Raw genomic sequence first — 19,265 nt, 5'->3', positions numbered from 1 at the left:
ATTGAAGGTAAAGATAGAAAATCTATGGGAACTTGTTACAAAATACACATCACAAAAACATAAATTCTTAATTGATGATAACATCTTTTAATAATTAAGTTTTCTGTAAAAACATTATTTCAGTAAAACCATTTTATCAAGAACTGTCAAGTCAAACATAAGGCAATTTTATCAATAAGAGCTTTGCACCTTATCCACTAAAATGACTTGACTGGGAACCTTATTACAGGATTATTAAAAATCACTGATCAACAAGTAGAAAACATTGAACTTTAATTCAAATAAATGAAATTATCGAAACAAATGATCCACAAAGAGACAAACTGACAGCTCTAATTCAACGAATAGGATTCTTGAAACCACTGATCCACAAAGAGACAAACTGACAACTCTAATTCAACGAATAGTATTCTTGAAACCACTGATCCACAAAGAGACAAATTGACAGCTCTAATTCAATGAATGGGATTCTTAAAACCACTGATCCACAAAGAGACAAAGTACAGCTCCAATTCAACGAATGAGATTCTTGACACTGCTGATCCACAAAGAGACAAACTGACAGCTCCAATTCAACGAATGGGATTACTGAAACCACTGATCCACAAAGAGACAAACTGAAAGCTCTAATTCACATGAATACCTCCTGAGACATCCTGATTTAGCTGTTGGTAATCTATTTTTAACCAAAAAGTTAAACATCCACTTATGTTCAAATGGAACTGACTTCAATACAGGAATTCAAGTAGTAAGAAGAAGAAATCCTCATTAGCCACGGCTTTAATCAGCTCTCAGTTTGGTTAAGATATGAATCTATGAGCTAAAAGTCAGTTCTTGTGAGAAAAAACTAAAACCCATTGCCATGGCTAAAATAAACTTTTGTCACCTGCCTATCATCTGAGTTAGGCTTAGTAAAAAATAATACTGAAAGAAAACATGCTAAACTGTTATAGGCAAAACCCTCTTCTCCATAGAAACACGATAGAGATTGAACGGTTTCAACAAAAATGACTCAAAATCAGAGAGGACTATAAGAAAACAGTGTGTACATCTACCCTCCCTTGTAAGCTTTTGTAGAAGATTACCATAATAGTGTTGAGGTAATATAGAATAAAGAGTTTATCATGTAGTTACAAAAAGTAAAAAATGGCTGACAAGTTAATAAGAAAGCAAAAGTAGTTTGTCAGATCAGTGACACACCAGTAAGAAAAACATTTTATGTTCAATGTTATCATCTGATGTCTATTAAACATAGTGGTTTCCAGTAACGACAGAGAGATATAAACATATTAATAAAGGTACTAGAAATACATCCACTCCAATGGATAACATTCACAACTGATATACAAGGTTCACATATATAATTGATCTAAGCTTCTCCAAACTACCAAGAAACTCACAAAGGGACCACTTTTTAGATCAAAGTATGCTTTTTGAAATACAAAATTTATTATATGATCAATTTATTATTTAAAGCAGCACAAGTTTATAACCATATCCTCCCATACTATATCTCCAACTTTATATACTAGAGAGTTAAGACTAAAGAAAACTGGATACATCTCACACTACTAATTTGTGATCCTACCTATTCTGCTACTTTGAATCAGTGATCTAAGCTTAGGATAGCAGTTGAGCTGGCAACTGCCAGACAAAATATATGAATAAATAAATAAATAAGTAATGAAGTTAAAACATAATTTATTTCTTACAATTTTTTTCTTATTCTTTAGGCTTACATGAAGTTGTTTTATATCTATTACCTATTACTGTATTACTCTGGTGTCTCATACCAATAAACTTGAGCAAAGCCACAATATGTTTTATTTACCATAGATAACTGGTGTTTACATAGTACACAAAATACTATATGAAATGCCACAAGCATAAAATTGAGAAATTGTGACCTCAGTAAAAAAAATAAAGTACTATCACTTGTAAAAAAAAACAAAAAACAACTTGATGATAAGCTGGAAGAAGAAAGAAATCCTAGAAAATCCAAAGAAAATGAAAGTATTCATTAGATTTGCCTTCATATTAACTCTTCAGATATCACTGTGATAACCTAAAGGCCAGATTAAAGAAATTAATACAAAAATATCTTCCAGCACTGAAAGTTTAAATTTTGAGTAATCTGTAAACATACCTATATGATCTCCAATGCCTACCCATATTTTATTCCATACATATGAAAAATACATATATAATTCTACTTGTAAAAAAACTGCATGCTTTTCCAAATTTCTGAGGCTCTTTATCAAATTCCAGACATTACAAAATATATCTTTTAACTCTGAAGATAGCTGGAAAACAGTTACTTATGATACATATTTTTGCACCTTGAATAGTTAGGCCCAATATGGCAGTTTTACTTTTAAAATTTTCAAAACCCTTCTAAAACCACATTAAGCAATGAATCACATTTTAAGACTAACTATATCCTTCTGTATTAGCAAGGACAAGCTGCTTGTAAAAATCATATAACTTGTACAATTCAAATGACCAAAATTCAAACATGTAAAATGGCAAAACATAATAATAATAAAACAGTTTTCAATGATGTTGATACACAGCTTAGAAATTATTGTGCTGTATAGATCACATCAAGTTGAATACTCGTTTGTGCATTACTGGTGATAATTGGATTGCACATAAAAGCTTAGATTTATCCCACAAGAAGAATATAAGGCTACGTAGCTAAATCTTTTCAAACATGCAACCTAACACAGCTTAATAGTTTGAAATGCATACGTATGAAAAACAATTTACTTATAGTCACAGCTAGAGCTAACAAGAGAAGACAGTGATCGTTCCAAGCTAATGCTTTTCATTAATTTAATACAAGATTTATTTTAGATTTGACAAATTGTATGTCTCATTGCTATCACATCACCACCACCACCACCCCCAAAAAATTAAGAAAAAAGTTGGAACTGGGACTGTTTGTGGCACATGATGATCACTAGATTCTGTTCTTAACTTGTTCCTGTTCCAGAACATTCTTTAGTATGACTGTTGAAAAGCTATGTCAATGTACAGTATTATATACAGATTTCTATTTTATCATTCACTCAGGATTATACACAAACTTATGATTTTATTATGATATGAAAATCAAACTTAACTGTTTTAAAAATTGAACAGAACATTTATTTCAAGTTTCATACCTGTCAGTTGGATGAGAACAGTGCCAAATTAACAATGAGGCATTTGCCTCAGGGATACTCACAGTGGGAAGGCTCTCACAAATCTCAAATTATTTGTTATAATACATTCACAAATATTTTTCACTTAATCAAAATATTTTACCCTGAAAAAAAAATTGTTCAAAGAATGACTGAAAATCATATGAAATTATTTTTAAATTAACCTTTATATATTTTTTACACTTTGAATGAAAAATAAACACTGATCACAAATAATCAATTTTATCAATTGTATTTGACTGCCCAGTGTATGTGTATTTATGTTTTTAAATTTGATATGAAATTCTATCCTTCAAATGAATTTTAAATACTTGATGCAAAATTTCTGCTACATGCAACATTTATAAGTTTACTGTGTAGCAGCACCTCTCCATTTGCTCATGTGCGACGTCCTTGTGAAATACTATTAATGGAAAAAATCACCATAGCAATAAACATGAGGAATATTTTATTCTGATCAAAAAGTGATGTTTTTGAAAGGAAGGTGCCACCAAACACATCACATTTTTATAGTTTCTTCTGTGGAAAACAAATTGAAGTGTAAATTAACTAAATATATGGTTAAATATGTTGACAATATGAAAGTGTCAATCTTACATACAGATATGTGAGAAATTAGCTAATGAATTCAGAGATTTATGTTTCTGTGAATCTTTATATATTAGGGTAGCCACTTTCATTAGATTCTTTTGTTTAATATATATTTTTCTTAATAGTGATAAAAACAGGATTAAAACTGACAATCCCATGATTCTTTAATTGTAATGTAAATCAATTTATTTTCATTCTTGTTTGAATTAATTTCACTGAAGAAGCCTACACCATACACTAGATCTATATGATTTCCAAGCAAGACTTCATTGTAGTATAGTGGACTCAGCCACCAAACTGGCATGCTGTCGTGACCTCTCTCATTCAAATTTCACTTCACAAGGTTATGAATTTACATGATCCATTTTTTAATGACAAGCCTATATTATTTGTTACAGATGTAGACTGGTGTTTCCAAAAGTGGTCAATGTAACTGTATAGGGGGTGAAGAAAGATATTTTAGTGAAGTAAGTAAGTAAGTTCTGTAACATGAAATGAACAATATAATCTAAATGGCTGGGCTACATAGTACATGTATTTGGTTTTATTTTAAACAACAATTCCAATAGCAGTAATCTACAAGGTTTTTCTTTTTTACCTTAAGGCATGATGGAGAAGATTATACAGCTTGAAGACAGTAATGTCCAGTTTGAAAGGGTTATAAAGAAACCTGAAGAAAGTAGCAACATTACAGAAAGAAGAATAAACAGACTCAGTCAAAGATAGAATATCTTCAGGCACACAAACCAAATCCTAGAATTAGCAGATAAGAAGTGAACATGACCTATAACCAACATTTGGTATCGATGTTTTATTTTTATCGTCCTTAAAAAATATGGACTAAAATAAATAAAAAAATTCAGAGAAAATCATCTCTTACAGGACCTTAAATGTTGAAAATGGCAAAACATGATACTTACAGTGAAACATCAGATCAATAATGCAAATAGCTGTTAACCTTATTCCTAAACGAACCAGTAAGTCACCAGCAGTTGGAACACATTAACATCATTATAAACTACATAATAAGGTCTTTCATTTACTACCAGAGCTAATCAAACCAGCTAGAACATATAAAAATCTTAGTTAAAATGTTATTTACAGTAAATCATCTTATGTTATCACTTTATATCATGAATAATAAAAGAAATGGCAAAACTTAATTTAGGTAAGAAAGTCTTATAAAACATCACACTATGACAACTGAATCAATCAGCTTTTAAGTACACAATCCAAGTTTCCAGCAGTCTATTTTAATAAAAGATTTTGAGGTTTTTGTTGTTAATAACCTATAAATGCACTTTTTTTTAATGAGCTTACAGTGGACCAACTAACACTTTCAAAATAAAAGAACAAAACAAAGATTGCACTTCAATATTTATTCTTTGCAAATTAACATTTTACCAGTCAAGTATAATTTAAAGATATATTTACCCCTACTGTTGTTATATGTACATTGTTTTATTGTTGTTGTTAAGTTTGGGACACTGACTCTTTTTTTTCTCTTCTTCTCTTTTATTTGGATTATTCCAACATTTGTTTTAATGTGCAAATCCTTTGTCACATAAAAAAGTAGTTTTTGTGTCACAATTTTTCAATGTCATCAATAGTTATATGACACTGAGTTGATCAAACCTCCCAACAAAAAAACAACTAAATATACCTTAAATTTGATAAAGCAGTCAAAGCCAACCATCAAATGTTTACAAAAATAAATGTAGACAGTAATATCTCCAAAGGAGCAATCTAAGTAGTGGAACTCATTCCAATTGTCAGAAGGATGAACACAGTGTCTTTACAATAAAAGCTTAAATTGACACCAATGAAGCAATATCAACTTTAAATATAAATAAGCTTTGACATTTTATGTCCTCTTTAATCTAATGTCTGAAAAGAAAAAAACAAAAACAAGCACTAGATCAAAAAGTTTCCTTTTAAATTTGACATTGTTCCATTAGTGTGGATTTATTGTAAGTTACTTTATACTGTATTATGTATCTACTTATTTTTTATACTGCCAACATTGTTTAAAGATATGCACCACAGATGGACCAGAACCACATCTACATGAAGAAAGATATGTTCACTTACAAGTGCTCTACTAAGGAGAAATAACAGTGGAATAATAAAATAATTTGTGGTCTATTTATTCCATAAACAATACAATCCTGTCAAAGAAAAAAGGATAACCTCTTAATCAAGGGCCACTGAGGAAAAGAACTAAAAATTATTCATGAAATTAAACTAAACGGATGATGCAACACCAGAGTTAGAAGATAAGCACTGAAGATAAATAATTAACACAATAAATAGGCATAATAAGAACGGAAATTGACATACAAAGAATAATGAACGAAAACTAATACATTTTGTCAAATCCCTGACTGAAGAAAACATTGTCAGCTATGCAAGAGAAAAGTATTAAGTAAAAAGGATACCATTAAAAATATACAGTTAAGTCAGAAGAATCAACTGGTACTGAAAAATATATGCATGATACAAATATCAAAAATGAAGGTAAGTGTAAAACAAACTTTAGCATTAATCAACGAGGATGCCTCAATTCATTAAAAAACACCAAGAACCTAGAGTCAAAGAGAAAAATGGAAGATTCTGAAGTAACCATCTAAGCATTGTAGAGGATAATAATTTGTGAAGATAACTAATGTAGCTTCAGGAACAAATGATGTACCATCATCTTGAAAGAGGAACCTTTTACTTACATTAAGAGAATTAAGAAACTTAAAAAAGTTTCATGAACAACAGTAACATAAAGGCAAATCAAGAATGCAGTTCACAGCAGGAGAATAGCCAAAATTAATGTGACCAAATAAAGAATCTAGTTAGGGCACAGTTATGCGACTGCCTTCCTATATGAACACAGAAAACCTAGGTAGATGGACTGGGAACATGCGACACAAAACAAATGATGTAAGACTACATACTGTAGGGGAAATTGAGACAGTCTAAAAACATCTTCAACTTGGCAGAAGCATGAGAATAAACCATGAAAACAGTAAAGTAATATAAACTACATTTGAAAATTGGTATTTTTATATATTTAAAACCAAAAATAATTATTACCTTATTTTAGTACCAGTAGTTTTGAGCACAGTCTATATATCAGTACTACTAAACTAGTATTGCAGGTTACAGCAACATATTACTTAAAATATGATAATCAAGGGCAATTAAGTGAGATGTCAGAAAGCAGTTTACCCTTTCAACTGGGAGCCCTCATCCTGTCTTCACATGGATGTCACTATCTTATGGGTTGATTTTCGATTTTGGGTGAATCCACTGACCCTAGTTATTCTCCTAACATAGTTATGAAGCTATCAATTAACATGTTATTATGAAGCTTCTCTTTAAAAAAAAAACATTAACAAGAATGTCTTTTACCAAGCAACTTCATACATTGTAAAAGGGAAATAAATGCACTAATAAAGAAAAATACATTATCTAAAAACAGCTGAAAGACACAGTGTACACAAATATTGTCTTTATAAATGACAGTCAAAACACCACACCATTTTTCATGCTTACAACAACTCCAGATTCACAGTTATAGTTTCACTATTATGGAAAATAAGTTACAAAGTTCTACTTGTCATCAAACATTACTACTGTGATTTTTAGTCTTAAAATCCACCTTGAATGTTTCACAAAATCATTAATCACCCTACTTTTTTTTTCCTCTCTTAAATGTGAAAGCCCCAGATAGGAATCCTTCCATAATGTGACACCTTTCACCATACAATTATATCTCAACAATACAATAGCTACCAAGCAAGATACATAAGCTGGTGGTGGTGAAAAATTTACTTAACTTGTTGGCAATGCCCATAGAATGGCCGTCTTGTCAGCACTAGTTGTCAAAAAGGAAAATTCTTGTGGATGCCAACGACCTTGAATGACTTTGTCAGAGTGTTCGGCAACAACAACACTTGGAAGAGGTTGAGTTAGATCACCTATTGGCACAATCAAGATGATCATTTTAAATCGTTTTCAACAATTCAAACAACTGTATTTTAGAAATAATTTTCATTTTATGTCATAATTTTCCTATTTTGAAAATGTCTTTCTGATTGGTATATACCTCCTTCCACAAGATTAGCTATTCTTGTTCAATGCTGCTCTCTGTACGAAATTTTTTTCTTTACACATGCCACAAGCCTTTCACTACTTCCTACTGGAACTGCAAGATTCTAATGTCTCTCATTCAGATCATCATGCACCCCCCCCTCACCAATAGGAACAGAACAGGGCACGTTCACTTGAAATGTGCAACTCCCTCTACACTTCTAAGTTTGATAGAAGATGTCAGCACCAAAGAATTATGGAGAGGAATAGTGGGAAGTGTGAGAAGAGGTAAGTACCCATCAGAAATACATTTTCAGTATATAAAAATTACAACTTCCTATGTGGTATTACCTCCTCTCACATAGATAAGGAGAAGGAACCTGTGTGAGGGAATCATAGAAGTACCTCCCGAAAAGCATCTGAAAAATACCCATGGAAATGAGATATTCATCAGAAGAGGGGAACTGAACCACTTCTGATTCAGGTATACTCTTCACTCAACTGTGGAATGTGCAAGATGTGGAAAATGAAAGAAGCATATCTGAGTGGGAGAGAATGTGGCAGGAAAATGATTCTAATCATAGAAATATACAGTAACTCAAACACACAATGAGAAATATGGCTAAACAAAGAATATGTCCCTAGGTTTAGAGTGGTTAGGGCATGGTAGACCATACTCAGTAAGTCAACTACATCCAAAACCTACCCACAGGGTACTAGCATCTATGCAAGGGTAGGATGAAGATCATACCACTTCACCTTAAACTCAAAAACTGGGGAATTGAGAACCATTCCAATTCCTGGGTAGAACATGAGGCTTAGCATTGAACCATCAATCCAGGAACTTGAAAGCTGGTATTGAAAGGATGTCTATTGTATGCAATAAATTACCCCACTGTAAAACAGGCTGGGACCATCTGAATGGCAAGACATTCCCACAAGATGAGAGGTCAAGGAATAGCCAAGAACAGAATCAGAACAACCCCCCATACCACCATCATGACCTATAAAACAAACTGGGGAAATCAAGGGAGGAAAGTAGATTACCTGACACCTGCGTAAGGGGTTACGTTGATCAGTTCAGTCTAAATCCAAAACCTGCCCATAAGATACTGACATCCATGTGAGGGTAGAATGAGAAATCCAATCAAAAGGATAAACTGGTTTCTGACTTCTCACTCCACTGTCCTTGATTATCACAAATAATCTACACCCATAGAAAACCACTATAAATAAATGGTTTTGTGTGGAACTAATTCAGCAGGGTGCCTACATGGGGAACCATCTCACCAGCTTGGAAGTGGAATATGTTAAAACCTCCCATACTCCACACAAAGAAAGGAGGGTGATAATAAGATGAAGAGTCCAGAAGAACTTCATCACCTGAGATAATGCAATGGGTGACCATGAAACCTTATTTTGAAAAGCAAACCATATTGATTCATTCACTCCAGGTACAGCAGAGATGGACAACAATTCCGTTCTGCATTACAGTTTGGGAAAGGCATATATATGAAGTACAATTTTAAAAGTTTATGAACCTACAAGTGATATTGTGGAACACCCCATTTCAATGGTGAATGTACAAAGCCATGGAAGATAAAACATGAGTTAAAGAATATCGAATTAGGCACCACTCACCACAGAGTGGGACTCATAAGATAAAGAACTACAGAAACACCCCTGAAAAGAAAGGAAAGTATAAATAGAAACTTACCAATATGAGTCACATAAAAGTCTGAAAAATGGTCACAGATGATAGACAAAATCCCAATGAAGAAGAAAACTGATATATGATGGCAATAGAGAGAGATGAACATATTGAATGTCATCCACATGATAGATTGTAGAACCTCATCCACTGGAATAATGAAAACAAGAAGTAAAGGAAAAGTTAAGATGTCAGACCTGAAGGGAGAAATCATGGGAGAAAGTATAGGAAGAAGACAACAGGGAAGAATAAGCCAAACAAACTAAAAGGTGGACCCCCCATTTGTAGGGGTAGAAGGTTAAAGAACTCAAAGGTGGGAGAATTGCCAGGGAAGAAAAAGACATTTGTGCATACCTCAAAAAATAACAGTGCATGCTATCTAACAACCAAGTGCTCTCATTGAGCATAGAAGCCTATCCAGATCTAACCATGAGAAAAAATGGAAGGAAGGAAAAAAGGAGTTACAGTAATAAAGGGTACATGAAATGTTAATGGCAAACACATCAGACCACTGATGTTTGTAGACTAAGAGAAGAAGGAAGGATGTTTTAAGGGAAAAATGAAACATGGAAAGTGGTTGAAATGGTGATAAGTGAATGTAGGACAACATTAACATCGTAATCTAGAAGGGTAGGTCATCTGAGAGGGCAAAATATCTGGAATAAATGCATAAACAAGGTAAGAACAGGAAAAGTATAAACTCTGTTGTATTGGGGAAAAAATATATATATACAAGATAAAGGCACCTGATATTCCAAAAAGTGAGGAGACTAAAAATCCACAGTAAAAGAGCAAGGTAGACAAATGATGGAATACCTTTAAACTTGTATTGATACACTTCCATGGTACATGAATGGATGGAACCAGCTAACAAAGTGACTCAACATGTGAAACTGATCTTCTTACCAAAGACCAGGCATAAGCCAGGCATGAAGATGCAGAAAGTGAAAAGTGGGAAGTAGGACATGACCAAGGTTGATAAGGAATGACGGTTGACCCGTGCCTCCCAGCACCTAGGCACAGAGAGGAAGCAATGTATGGGTTTTGTTCAACCACTAAAGCGGATCATCTTGCAGGGGAAAAGGAAGGGAAGTGGGGGTGAAAAGAGGATCTTGAGCAAAGTTCCATCAATCATGAAGCACCCATAGAAGGTTTCTCATATGGGCAAGATCAAGGGGGACCAGTGATGTCATTGCTTGTGAACAGTACATAAATGAGCTAAAAGGGTGTTATGAACCAACAGTTCCATTGAAAGAAGTAGTAAAGGAGAAGATTGTGTCCATCTGATACCCCATATCTTGAAGATGTTGAGCAAAAGCTTATACTATTTGGCAAGATATGCAAGGTGGTGAGACAAGTCAAAATAGAAGGACTCGATATTGACAAACAACCTAAATATGGACAAATTGAAGATAGGGACAAGACTGAGGTGATATTAATATATGTAGTTAAGCAGTGGAGACATTAATTTTGGTCATCCACAACCCTAAAGAAAATGCCCATATCAAGGTGAAAAAAGACTACATGGTGAACTAAGGTAGTGAAAAAAAAGTGGTTGAGGCAGAGTAACTCAATTACCAGTTGCCAATCCCCCAAGTTTTATCAGAGACAACAAAAAGATTGGAATAAAAACTCCAAAAAAGATAGGAAACAGCTTCCATGGCCTGCTACAAGAGCAATTCCTAGATGCAAGCTGGTGGCAGGATCACGAAGAGGAGGAAAGGAAACAGGGGTAAGGAGAGACAAGAGATGAGAAATGAAACTGGACAATAAATACATCTGACAGAAACTAAAGCACAAATTGCTCACCAATAAAGGAACACTAGTAATGAAGCAATTTGAACAGCCATGCTCTCACCAGACTTGAACTCACTCAGTAGTCACTAGTTCTGGTGTCAATGGTGATTGCATGATTGAGGAAAGCAGTGAGAAGCACCCCTAATAGTAATTACAGGTTAGGGGGTAGGAGAGAAAACTGTAATTGGAGGCATATGAGGCTCTGACTACAATATTCATAAAGATGGATTGTTGTTGGACCAATATCACCAGAGGCTTTAGAGTTTTTGAAATCATACAAAAAGTGTGATGCCTCAGAAATGGAGCCATACGTAAATTCCTAAGACATGTCAATGGTAAATAGACCTCAGCCAATAAGGCATCATGGTATAAAAGGTCCCAACAATAAAAAAAAAAACACACATGTAATGCAGAGCCAAAGATAAGTGGGCTAAAAGGGAGGAGAGAAAGGCAAAAGTCTCTCTAGAAAACCATTCAGGATTTCTGTGGGGAGCCTCAGATAAGAGGTGTAGGAAAGAAAGATACCATAACAAATTGGTAAAGGTAAATGCAAGAATATTGGGCATGGATAAGAAAGGCAATGTGGGAAATGTCCCCAAATAGGTAATAAGGAACCAAACAATTGCTGGTTTAAAAATGGATAGTCAGCACAATGGTAGGAAATTTGAACTGATTTGAATTACGCAGGGGATGTGGCACACAAGTCCCTTCACTTAATTATGAGGCAAAGTGATTAGCAAGAACTCACAACTAAAGGAGAGAGAGGAAAACCATAAATAGTTGGGAAGATTGTTCATGTAATAAGGAAGAATGAGGAAAATAAGTAATAGGAAAAAGGCTAAAATGGCACAAACCTGAAATACTAAAGCCACAAAGACAGAATTAAGGCCTGGAAGACTCATTGGATCAGAAAGGCAAAATCTGGAAGTGGAAAAAGACAATCAAAGTTCTCATTACACTGCATAGGATCAGCCTGTTTTGGAGGAACATGGACAATGTATGGGATAAAGGTAATTTCATACAACATTCAATCTCCCATCATAAAAAAGCAGACAAATCTACCACTGGATTGCCCACACCTGAGGCCTGAGAAAATAAAAATGCCGGTTACTGGTGTAACCCATGAAGTTGTAACATTTACTTCGGAATTCATTGCATGGAAAGGTTCACCAAATTCAAATGGAGAAACAGACTGAATGAAAGTATATTAATTTTGTGAGGAAATAAAATAAAGCCAAACATCAAACATTAAATAAACAAAAGAGCATATCCAAACCCAAGCACTGCCAAACAAAAAAAGGGATAGTTTGATAAAAGAATGGAGAGGGAGTTATATGTGTTATGTAAACATGTCATGCTCCTATTGGTGAGGAGGTGAGCATGATGATTTACCTGAGAGATGTGTTGGAATCTTATATTTCCAACAGGGGAATAAAGGTTCATATAGAGAGCAGCACTGAACAAGAATTTCTCATCTTGTGACTGAAGATGTGTACCATATTGGAATTCTACCTAAATGTTCTTTCTTACTCCAAAAACTCCCCTGGCTTCTAGAAGTTAAACTACACTCTTCAATAGATTTCAAGTACCTCATAAGAAAAATTGTTACACTTAAACCTCTGATGTGTTGGAAGACTTTTTAAAAAATGCAAAAGAATATTATATTACTTCATACAGTAAACAACTTTAATCTCTGAGCTTAAGATATAGGAAATATATTTTCATAATAACCACAACAGCTTTTCTTGGAACTCTATGACTGGAAGACATACACACATAAAAATTCAAAATAAAAATAAAACAGAGCAGAAAAGTAAGGTTGTGGTTCAACATGTTTAAAATCATATTCACATATTAACTAGAGAGACAGTCCTCACAGAAATATGCCAATATAAAAAGCAACAAATTCTAATTTCTATCATTCAACCATCTGATGTCCTTAGATAAACTTTTGTGCAAATGAACCAGTGGAACAATATTTTCACAAAAAACATGGGCAAAAGACTATATTTAGAGAACAATCTGATTAGAAGAACAAATGGAAGACTCAAAACAGAACAGTTAGAGTCAAGTTATGGCATGGCTTGGAATATTGTTTTCATTACGTTTATCTTAAATAACTTAAATCCTATAACAGTATACATCTGTTCATACTTGAACTTTACCTTTTTATTGCCCTTTCAAGCATGTCTGTCAAGGTTTATAGCAACCAGATTCTTTACAGTAGGTGTTTGTGACTTGATGATAATGAAATCAAACAATAAACAAACAGCACACAAACTACTTGTTTTAAAATAATATATATTCAAAACAACTCAGATGTATGTCCAAAAATTCTTTACACTATAGGATATCATAGTTGTATATAAAACTAAATAGTTTTCTTTTCTTTAAAATGTCCACACAGGCTGATATAATTTTTTTTTAGAATTCAACTGACAAGACAAATTATTTTTCTCTACTTTGTTTCTTACTATACAATCTGTGATAAATTCACTTATGTTTCCACAGTTGCATCCAGAACTTTAAATAATTATCTCCTTTTTGCCAAAGACCACACAAAAATAAGTTGTCTTCTCAAAGGGTGTTCTGAAATAATTGAACACTAATTATGTGGTAAGAGGTGTAAAGAAATGATTATAGAAAGCCAAAGTTTCATCTATAAAATGACATATTACATTTCATTGTTTTCTGAACAGAAAGTTGTCAATTTTTTAGTTAGAAAAAGTTTTGTTCTTACAGGAAAGATAACAACTAGTTTGGATGATTTTGTAATGGTTTTTACTGCATAGTAAAAAAGCCAGAAAAATTGTGATAATTAGGGGAAATTGTCTGGTATTTACACATTATTATTCAATGTTCTTTGATGAATTAGTTAAATAAATAAACATTATTTAGTGCAGTAAAGTAAAGTTAAATTTCATTAACAGTCAACAGCAAAAACAATAAAAGAAAAAGAGAGACCCAGAAAAGGAATTATTGTTTTTGTTTTTCATATTTATTCTTTATTTGTTATTATTAATTAATTAATTAGTAATTAAATGTAAAATTAAGAGTATCTTTAGGTTAATTAATGTTATATCAGGTAAAATAAAAATAATGAGAAAAATATTTTGTCAGGAACACATATGAACAACTCAACCTCAAAGCAACTTGTAGGCAATGCAAATCAACTGCATAAATAAGCTCCAAATTCCCCAAGTGATTTACTACTTATAATGACATGAATAGTGGTAGTTAGTTGTTCAAAGGGCAATCATAGAGCAATAAAATAATAAAAGTTAAGCATGAGTATTGTATATTGTTATAAGTTTAAAGCTACTTAGGATAAATAAATATAGTTTCATGCTACCATTTGAAAAAACAGTAATTTAGATTTATTTCATTTTTCTTTGGTGGTTATGATGTCAGTGAAATTGACTAATCCTGCATAGAGTTAGGGTAGAGAAAACAACAGATAAAATATAAATTTTTATTGAGAAAAAAAACGTTTAAAGTTTATGAAGGAGGTTTTAAAGATTACACAGAGTAAATAAGTACTATATCACAACTGAAACCATGAACCTTCAGATCCACAGGCCAATACATTAACCATTACATTATGTCCAGTCCTAACTGTGTGCAAGTTGTATTCAACTTTTGTATTTTCAGGTCCAGCCAGCCTATATCAATAAATAAAAATAAAAATCTGCACAGTGTTTCTGTGTTGTTTTCTATTAATCTCTCTCTGTGTGACTCAAAAGAATGTTTGTAAAATTTACCTTGCAGATCAGTCAATATAATTTTGTTGTCATACGAGCCCGTAAGAAGGTAAAATGCCTTGGGTGAGAAACGAATGGTCCTAATGTCTGAAGCGTGAGGCTGAAAGCACTGGATTATCCGTCCACCTCGGATATCATAGAGCATACAGTTGGCATCTTCATGGCCTGAGACAAGCAATCGACCTGAAGGATCAACACAGACAGCAGCAGCTGGGCTTCCTACAAGAACAAAACAGATTCACAGTGTGAAAGGTCATTTCTTTCTGCACAAATATAAAGTTATGAGGCTTTTTTCTACTCCAATGAAAGATGACATTTGCACAAGAAACCCAACAGTCTTTAATAAAAATGAGGATGCACACATACATTAACGTCTGTTTATACAGTAAGGTTTATTTTACTCATATTAAACAACCAGGTTAACTTTTAATGAAAAACCTCTCAGTTTCTATTGTGTTTAGAAATATTTCTTTGTCTCCCACAAGAGTTTTAGTTAATTCAGTGACCCTCTTCCTATCAGCATATTTATACAAAATAAATAATTTTGATATTTATTCCTGAACATGAAAAGACAAAAAGTAGTACCTTCCAACAGACAAGTCCTATTCACATTCCATTTTCCTCTTTTTTAATGACAAGTTTAAATATGGTACAATGTAAAACCATTGACTGAATTTAAAAGTCCAGGTGGTCAATGGAATGTATAATGACTGAGAAAGGAATTGTAGCACAACAAGGGATACTAAACTTATCAGTACCAAGTTAGATATTGATAGTTTTTAAATGTTAAACTTAATTACACAATCTCATGACTTAATTAATTATAGAGAGGACAGAAAACAGAAGTTTTTTTGCCCCATTAACAACTCAATAACAATTTGTTAAGTTTCCAAAAAATATAGCTAGATGATTTAATGAAACTGAATATACCAAACTATTCAAAATTATGAGGATTGAGTGCAGTATCATGTAGGACAACGTGTAAAAGCAAACTTTACTAAAGTTTGCTAAAGGTGCTCTTGAAGTACAACGAAAGATCGCAAAGAGCTTTACAGCCACCCACTCAACTTTTTTTTCTTAATATTTTAATGCACCTATGAAGTGTAAAAATATTTGTAATATGAATTTTAATGTTAGGGAAAAATATGTAAGATTGGTTATTTGATTATAAGCCAATTTTGATTTTATAATTAAAAACAACCATCCACTTTTTTTTATATTCTCAGTTATTTTGGTCAGTAAATGCACAACTGTGTCACATATCTTCTTCAAACAGAAGACTTGAATTTGAAGTAAAATAAAACTAAAATAAGCTTGAAAGAAAAACAGAAATTAAAATTTGAAACTACATGTTTGATATATATGGTAATAGAACTATATGAAAAAACAGCACTTCACTGTAGATCTTGTCCTTTCAAAGTAGACACTAATTTTTTCAAAAGCTCACTGTCTGACCAATCACAAACACAAAAATCTGAAATCCTCTCTGCTTTATGTGACAATCACAAAGACATCCCATATACAACACTAGGTCAAGCAGAATGCAATGCAGTTATCCCAAGTAATTGCTGATAGCTTCCTTGGCCAAACCATGCTACAGAGAGTAGCACCTAAAGTTGAATTTGTTGTATGCCCTTAAATGGTTGCATATGTTGCAAATAAGAACTTATGAAATAAAAAAGTCCTCAGATAGGGTATTATGGGTACATGTGATGTGTGGGACACTTATTCTACACCCATGGAGTAAAAACTCTGCTACAAAGAAAGCAAGAATTGACCCAAAATGATATAAAATGCTGGTATGAGGACTTTCAGACACACATGCTACTTATTAACTACACAACTGGTAAGTGAATCTGAAAGCCAATAAAAACAATTACCATGGGAATAATTTCAGAAACTTTTGGAAATTTAAAATATATATTTTACTTATTCATCAGCAAGACTTACAGCTTTGGAAGCAATTTCTTATTAAAAAATTTACACAGATTTAACATACCCACTCCCCCACCCTACATAAAAACACAAACCTAGCAAGATTTTTAAATTATGAAGTAGCCAATAAGGCTGCCAAAAGAACATAGTTAAGTTAAAAGAATAAGAAACTACCAATGAAAGTGAAGCTTAGACTCGAAGTCTGATGGGTTGAAACTGAATAACAACAGAGAAATCTAAATAACCTGAATAAATTAAAGTGTGAATGTTTCACACAGAATGCAACAGTTTTGTCTGGTTAAATGCAAAAGCAGAAATCTGAGAAGACAGGCAAGATTTATTAAACGCATTTCATTTTTAAATAATTTGTAAAACATACCTTACAGAGAGTGTTGCCTTGAAAACACTCTTCTCTAGGTTTCAATTGTCATAACAAATATGAAATAACATATAGACAAAAAAAGTTAGATCATATAAAGACTCTTTAAATAATTTGTTTAAAAATTAAAATTAAGCAGTACCAAATCTCTTTCATGTTCTGTCATTTATTTTTCACATATTTGTTTCTGGTGTTTTTTTTTATGGCATTAATGCAAAAGAACTTGTAAAATTACCTTTTTACATGATGAGTGTTCATTTGTTTGTGATTTTTAACCTTTACTTTTGTATTTTTCAACATTTTTTGTCGTGGGTGTACAATTACTGCAAATGTATGAACACTTGTGAGCATACTCAAGTAAGGTGTGTGGACCTTTCAAGCAAAATATATATTTTAAATTAGTTTCATTAATATCATTGGTTATAATGTAAAATTTACTCTCAAATGTTATTTTTATGATTAATTTTTACATAAATGTAATGAAGACTAAAGAGAACTTCCCATGTTTTACATTTTGAATTAAATATTTTATTAACAGTTGAACTTCCTATTTAATGAATCCTAATCATTAAAGGTTCTTGTTTTATTTTGTATTGATTTGTGACATTAAGTACACACTATCATTTTGTCAAAAAGAATTGGCTTCACTAACTTATACTCTTTTGCTCCGATTTAAGACGTTATTATTTTGCAGAAAGCACAAATCATTTGTTAAAGTTCACTAGTTGCCAAAATTGCAAAAATTACATAGATATACTGATATTTTTAAATCAAGTGTGAGTTCAAGTTTTAAAAAAAAAACTGTTATGCTAGTTGAAATAAACCCATTTTTGCATCTTCTGGGCTCAAGGTTAAACCTGCGGTCTCTCATACATCAAGTGAGTACATTAACAAACTAAATTAAAAAATTAACCTGGTAACTATTACCAGTAATCTTTATTTTTTTAAATAACAAACTTCCACAATCCTTTCTTATTATAAAGAAAGGCCATCCTCAGGCTTTATCCTAGGAATGTGGGACAGATACATCTTGAGTGCAATTTAATGAGAAGCAATTCATGTTGTTTTTTTTCCTTAGCTTGGAATTGAATCCAAGACCACTCACATGCCAAGCTAGCGCTTTAGCAATTAAGATCAAGTAATAAACCACACTAACAACTGCTCGTAACAATTCAAACAAACACACAGTGAAGTCTGAATACAGGAAACAATTCTATGACTCACCTGGTCCTGACCCAGAAGCAGGCGGTGCAACAACCAAGTTGACACAACCTTGTGTACGAAGGTCCCAAAACCTGATTGTCTTGTCCTGGGATCCACTTACAAACATAGCTCCACCCCAGGAATACAATGAAAGAATATGCCCTGAATTATTAAAACAAAAAAACAATAATATGTTTTTATATCATTCATTAAAAAATTATGTTTCTGAAAAAAAGACTTGCTGGTAATAAATAACAAAAGTTCAAATAACATAAAACAAATAGGGTATTTCAGAATAATTTCTTTTTTTTTCCACCTAAAATATCTTACAAAACCACAGTTGATGAATTCACACAAATAATATCCAAATCAATTAATTAATAGTAAATTATTCAAAAAATTGGTTATTTGGCTAATAATTTAAAAGTTGGTAAAAAGAGAATACAATCTGAAACAACACATTTTGTAACTACTTTTCCTTTCTATTCTTCTTCTCAAAAATGCTTTATAGAATTATAAAAAAATTGTTTATATAGCATGTACAAATAAAAGAGCAAAATAAAGAAGTTAACATTTTCCTAATCTGTAAAAAGTATTTC

At 32.5% G+C, this 19,265-nt stretch overlaps 1 protein-coding gene across 2 annotated transcripts in view; it reads right to left on the bottom strand.

Moving 5' to 3' along the window:
* The window catches only part of LOC143248826 (WD repeat-containing protein 47-like), a 58,512-nt gene that overhangs the window by 934 nt on the left and 38,313 nt on the right, over positions 1–19,265 (bottom strand). The window contains exons 7-10 of one of the 2 annotated variants that reach the window (XR_013027212.1): positions 18,688–18,828; positions 15,150–15,368; positions 7,628–7,768; positions 7,017–7,115 (exon numbers count right to left, since the gene is read on the bottom strand). Coding sequence is in view for 1 of the 2 variants with exons in the window: in XM_076497618.1 (XP_076353733.1) it covers positions 7,108–7,115; positions 7,628–7,768; positions 15,150–15,368; positions 18,688–18,828 (509 nt within the window). In the remaining variant the exon portion in view is untranslated. Of the gene's footprint in view, positions 1–6,982; positions 7,116–7,627; positions 7,769–15,149; positions 15,369–18,687; positions 18,829–19,265 lie in introns of those variants that run through there. The other variant, XM_076497618.1, reaches the window with a different exon arrangement.

This window comes from Tachypleus tridentatus, chromosome 4 (genome assembly GCF_004210375.1).
Source record: "Tachypleus tridentatus isolate NWPU-2018 chromosome 4, ASM421037v1, whole genome shotgun sequence".
Classification (NCBI taxonomy): domain Eukaryota; kingdom Metazoa; phylum Arthropoda; class Merostomata; order Xiphosura; family Limulidae; genus Tachypleus; species Tachypleus tridentatus.
This window is presented reverse-complemented; position numbering and strand designations above follow the sequence as displayed.